The sequence below is a fragment of the Atta colombica genome, unplaced genomic scaffold (assembly GCF_001594045.1).
Source record: "Atta colombica isolate Treedump-2 unplaced genomic scaffold, Acol1.0 scaffold92, whole genome shotgun sequence".
NCBI classification, from domain to species: Eukaryota; Metazoa; Arthropoda; class Insecta; order Hymenoptera; family Formicidae; genus Atta; species Atta colombica.
In genome coordinates this window covers 276,903-283,062 of record NW_017259586.1, presented here as the reverse complement: position 1 = coordinate 283,062, position 6,160 = coordinate 276,903, and the positions used below count along the sequence as shown (strand labels likewise).

At 26.1% G+C, this 6,160-nt stretch overlaps 1 protein-coding gene across 1 annotated transcript; it reads right to left on the bottom strand.

The window, feature by feature from the left end:
- Positions 1-2,926: 2,926 nt before the first annotated feature.
- Positions 2,927-3,882, bottom strand: LOC108693534 (putative gustatory receptor 28b). The gene is made up of 3 exons (XM_018202537.1): positions 3,358-3,882; positions 3,101-3,187; positions 2,927-3,028 (listed from the first exon to the last, which is right to left on the bottom strand). The coding sequence occupies exons 1-3, from the start codon at positions 3,880-3,882 to the stop codon at positions 2,927-2,929; spliced, it is 714 nt and encodes a 237-aa protein (XP_018058026.1).
- Positions 3,883-6,160: the final 2,278 nt, after the last annotated feature.

Here is a 6,160-nt window from a genome sequence, read left to right as displayed (position 1 = left end):
CTCTCTCTCTCTCTCTCTCTCTCTCTCTCTCTCTCTCTCTCTCTCTCTCTCTCTCTCTCTTTCTCTCTTTGCAATGCTTATATTAACTGTAATGTGGATTTTTCATTTTATATACACTCGGTGAGTTTTAACTTATAACTGCAAATGCTACGTGTAGCAAAGAGAAAAAGTCTTTGTTAGTAAGGAAGTAACCATGACATTCTTCGATCATTATTTCTCACTTTTACAATATTTATACAAAAAGTATATAGTATATGTTAATTATTCAAATGCTAATTATTACGAAGAATATTATTAAAGTCTTGATAGTTTAAAGACTTTTAGGACGCTTGCACGGAATGTAAAAGATTCAGATTCGATTCCCAGCCGAAGTCATATTTTTCGCAATAAGAATTAATTACAGATTTTAATATGTCACTTAGTATTATTAAGATCGCTCTAAAATGCGAAAAAGCATCAAATTGTTAAATTGCTAGTCAATTTAATTCGTAATATTATTGCTGTTGTTTAATAAAGTTTTCGTTTTAAGACCGAAAAATCATTTCAGCGCGCGGTTCAAAAGACTACATATGTAGGATATAAATTCATACAAAATCTTAGCACTTAAGATCCAGCTAGACCGTTTAAAACATTGATTTCTAGAAGTTATATTTATATGAAAAAATGTTACTTGAAACTGTGATTCATGAATTATGTACAAAATAGAATAGTGTACATTATACATTTGTATGAATAGTAATTCTAAAACTTTTATTAATAACTTTTTGATTTCTTATTTTCTCTCTTTTTCTCTTGCTCTGAATACAAAAAATTAATTCGAATTTATTAAATGAATGAACGCGTATCAGGATAAGAATACCTTTTTCAGTTTATTGATCAAAAAAACATTGCAACTTCTAATTTCGAGTCAAATAGTGTCAAGGCATAATAATCACAATTAACATCAATGTAATAATCAACCATATAGTATAAATTATGAATTTTTATCATGATAAATTGTTAAAATTGTCTGCAAACTTTTTCAACTTAAGTTATATTAATAATATAAGGATCTTTATTTTGGACTGCATATGTGAGAAACACAATCAATATTAGAACAAGATAATATAACATAATACTAGAAAAATGCCTATTACGGTCTAAAAATGTCTATTACTTGAATTATTTAAAACAATGAAGATTCAATTTCGACCGTAATAGGCATTTTTATTAATATATACTATATATGTTACATATATGTACTATATATGTTGCATGTATACCATATTGTCTTTTAGAACTGCGCGCCGAATTATTTTTCTTGATGGTATCAAATTATCAAATTGCTTTAATTCGCGATTACTAGAGTAGTTTTAATTGTGGTTATAGTCCAGAAAAATAATTCGGCGCAGTTTTAAAAGACTACAATATGGTACATATGTAAGTACATATATATAGTGTATATTAGTAATTCAAGATTGAATTATTTAAAGCAATGAAGGTCTAGCTTCGACCGTAATAGACATTTTTCTAATATTATGTTATATTATCTTGCTATTGTTCTTTATTCGCTTATTATCTTTCTGTTATTACAATGAAATGATTTTTACTACATTCAAGCAGCATTAGAAATGATAATAGATTCTAATGTTTTTTGTTGTTGATTTAGTAATCTTAAAGAAGGGATTGCAATAAAGGGACCATTCACTGCATCCAAATTTATATTAGTTTCGTAATTCCTTAGAAGAATATTATTCTAAACTTCGTTTTTTATGAATCACAATATTTGGAATTTGAACGATTTATAGGGGAGTTGACAATTGAGACCGATATGGAGGTATATTTTCCCCTTAATTTTGTTTGAATTTATGGGGAATGCCAAAAATGGCATTTATTACAATTCTTCTTTTAAAACAGCGAAGAATTTCTGTACCTATGGAATAACATATCTCAGGGATGATTTAGTTTTGAAATAAATAATGATACCATTTTTCTGTCACCATTTATTATTCCTGCAATGATTATGTAGTTATAATATATTCAACTTTTGCAGAAAACGAATGCACATAGATCGAATAACTTTTGAATTATTACAACCGTTAATAATGATTATAATAATTCATTTTATTTTCCACTTTTTATATAATATTTACGAGTATATACGGGATTCTGCATAGTATTAAGTTGTGCTACTTTGGAACATGAAAACAAGTTGAAAATTTCTAATAAACTTATTCTGATTCTGAACGGTTTCGAAGTTACACTATTGAAATAAGAAAAAGAATAATAAGATAACATAAATTTTAACATAAATTTGTGTTATCTTATTATCACATAATATAATGTAACAATGTTAATTGATACTTTTGATCAATATCGTTACTTATTTTACAAGTATTATACAATTAAATATACGTACGAATTATTTTCTCCAATTTATTAGAATATAACATGAAACTTAATTTATTTTCTTATAATACTATGTGTTTAAAAACAATTAAGTTGTATTATATGTGCTCTAAAAGACATTGATATGAAAAGAAGATAAATAAACTATGAATAAATTGATGAAAATGCAATATTAATGCCATTATACATTATTTAGAATTATATCTCCAGACTAAAATTGATCGACATAACAAAATTCTTAATAAGTTTATCATAATTTATAGATTACATGTGTATGCGCGTGTGTGTGTGTGTGTGTGTGTGTGTGTGTGTGTGTGTGTGTGTGTGTGTGTGTGTGTGTGTGTTGATGCAGGATAATTTCTTTTTATATTTCTGCAAATAGTGATCAGTAACGATTTATCTTCAATTTACAAGTATTAATATACAATAAAAGGTTTTATTTTTACATGGATTTATACTCACATATATTTATATACGAGTGATTATAAAGTATGTATACACACATAAGTACAAAAAAACTATTTTTTGTTATTATACTTTATTTTATATAATTATTTGTAGTATTGTTTCGATCGCAAGAATGTGATATGATCAAAAATTGTATTATAATTAACAGGTACGTCATGATGTTATTCACAAACTGCAATCAATAATTTAAAATATATGTGAATGATATACGTCTTTTAATTGAAGTAAATAATCGATTACATACTGTTACGAGAAGCGTCGCATCTATAGTGAGACCTTTTATCGAAAAGGTATTTTTACAATGTAATACTTGTAAAGAAAACAGCCGCAACTGTAATATTAGATTTTAGTGTAATTAAATACTAGAAGAAAAACGTAGAATTAAAGAACATAATTATGTTTTAGTAAATATAATATTTTTAAATGTTATTTTAAGTACATTTGATATTTAGCAAAAAATACATATATGCATAGATAATTAAATATAATTTCTTATTATACCTCGTTCTTAATTTGCTCGTTGCTAGTGCTATTCAGTACATCATGAATGATAGTGCTGATCTCTTGAGCCTGATTCTTACCAGTCTCACAGGCCCATATAATTAGCATTATTTTTAGAATATAAAACATTACCGATATTGAAAACACATCAAGATAATATATATTAAAAGTGATGTGTAACCCATCTTGCCAATGTACTACGTATTTATAAACTTCAAAAATGATATCAGAAAATGTCATGACTACAGTAGCATGAAGTTGCAGACTAAAGATTAGATTCAACATTTGTACTGTATCGCTAATCATTAGATGCTGCTTTTGCAGAATTTTTAGTTGTATTAACAAAAATTGATTTCTCTGTATATAACATGTCAGTCTGGATACACACGGTTTTACTATGAGTTTTTGCAAATGTGTCATATTTTCGTTGAGTCTCTTGAAACATGATTTTAATACACATACACAATTCACGTATAACATATTTATCTCGAACTCCACCAGAGTTAAATATACAGTGAACACCATGATGAGGATATCCTTATAATTTAATTTAAACATGTGATTTTCAAAAAAATAAATGCTCATTTGCAAGACTAACAATATTGTACCAAAAATGTCCTTGATATGAATTAATTTGGATAACCTTTGATAACATTCTGGGGGTAATGTCGAAGATATTTTCAAAATAGTCCGTAATAGGCGCATTCGCGGACCGCTTAAGATGTGTGTGATAATCATTACAAAACCATTGCACGCATAATAACAGACAGTTTCAAGAATTTTAATTATGTCTAATTTAGATTTAGAAATATAATCGTGAATGATTAGTAGATCGCAAATGCCGCAAGTGCATATAATCATAGTCAACAGAAGGAAGTACCGTTTTGAAATCTCAAAAGTTGAAGCATTGATCTTGTATGGAAATATTCCGAGAATGCGGCAAAAAGTAAAACAGGGATACATTAAAGATTGAAAGTCCTTGGCATGGAACAGCCAACATCGGTTCCACATTATGTTTCCTTGATATATCTTTGAATTGTCGAATTGAACACGATTAGCACAAATTCTTGGGAAAATAACAATCTATTATAGTTTACAGTCAAATGTTATTTATCAATATATTTCAGAATTAATATAGATTGCGAAAGATTTATTTTAAATGTAATCTTCAAATCAATTTATTCGTAACAGGTGTGTAAATTGATTCATGTGTTATCTAGACTCGATGAGTTTCAATTAAGAACTGCAAATGTGCTGCGTATAGCAGAGAGACAAAGCTGAAGAAACTATTTGTTAGTAGCGAAGTAACCATGGCGTTCTTCGATCGGCACTTTTTAATATGGAGATGGATTAGAAAAAGAATTCGCCAAATTATTGTTACATTACATGACTTATAAATTATGTGTGTGTATATATACATATAAAATAGAATATTACACATAAACTCTGTAATATCCATAAACACTATAAAAAAATGTTCAATGATCGAGTTCATTGAAGGAAATTATAAATAAATTTTAACACATTTGTTACATCAAAAAACAAGAATAAATGTTTCAAGACTACAAATTCTTCTTCAGCAATAATTAAACGTATAATAATTTAAAATCAAAATGTATAATATTCTTATGAATCAATATAACTTTTGAAGATGTCATAATAATATACAACAATGAATTAAGATATGAAGTAAGAAGATATATCTCAGGGATTATTCGTTAATTTTGAGGTTAATAATAAATTCTTTAAACATTTGTCATTCTTAGGATATATCATTGTATATATGTAATTGTTTCAGTACAATCAGTAATATATTAACCCTTGTATGCATACAAAACAGAAAGTACACAATATTTACGTAGATCAAATAATATTTAAATTACTAGATCCGTTAATAATAATTACAAATAACGATTAATTTTGTTTTCCATATTGTATACAATACATACGTTATAGATAATTTTAACGTACAATTTATTTTTGTATCATAATTTCATAATTTAATATTGTTAGCTCTTTATATCTTTTATAATTTTTAGTATAATTTTTACTTATTTTATGCTTATTGTACAATTGAACATAATTACAAATTAATTTCGGCAATTTAGTGAAATGTAATAAAGTTAACTTAATTTTTAAATAATATTGTATGTTTGAAAACTTATACTTTGAAGAGTATTAATAGTAATATGGAAAGTATAAGATGAACAAAATAATTGTTAATATATTAGAGAGAATACAATAACGATATTATTATATTGATTATAATTAATCTTATTATATATCTATATAAAAAAAGTATTTTTAATAATGGAATTTTTGACAAATTTGTCATATTTTATAAATTACATATTATACAGGATGATGTTTATTGAATAATATTTATTACAAAATATTAAAAAATTATATGTATTATAAATTAAATTTATAGCGCGCGCGCTCTCTCTCTCTCTTCTGTATTAATTAGTTCTGTATCAATTATTATCGATTTTTTTTTTAGATATATTTTCTACCAATTTTATAGAGTTGATTTAATAAGGACCTAATCCAGGTAACTTTTGTTTGAAAATCAATTTTATCAATCAAAATTTTTGAATGCTTAAATAAAGAGTTCTTCCCTCTTTACGACGCATTATACAGAGAATCTAGTTACTATCCAATTTTTTTTTTTTTTAAACAGCATGTTTAATGAATGCCTACGCTAAAGGATTTAAAATTATTTCTTTTTGCATGTATTCGAAATAACAGAAAATCTCGCAGGAAGTGGCTTTTATAAACAAGTGCAAAAAGTCATATGAATTTT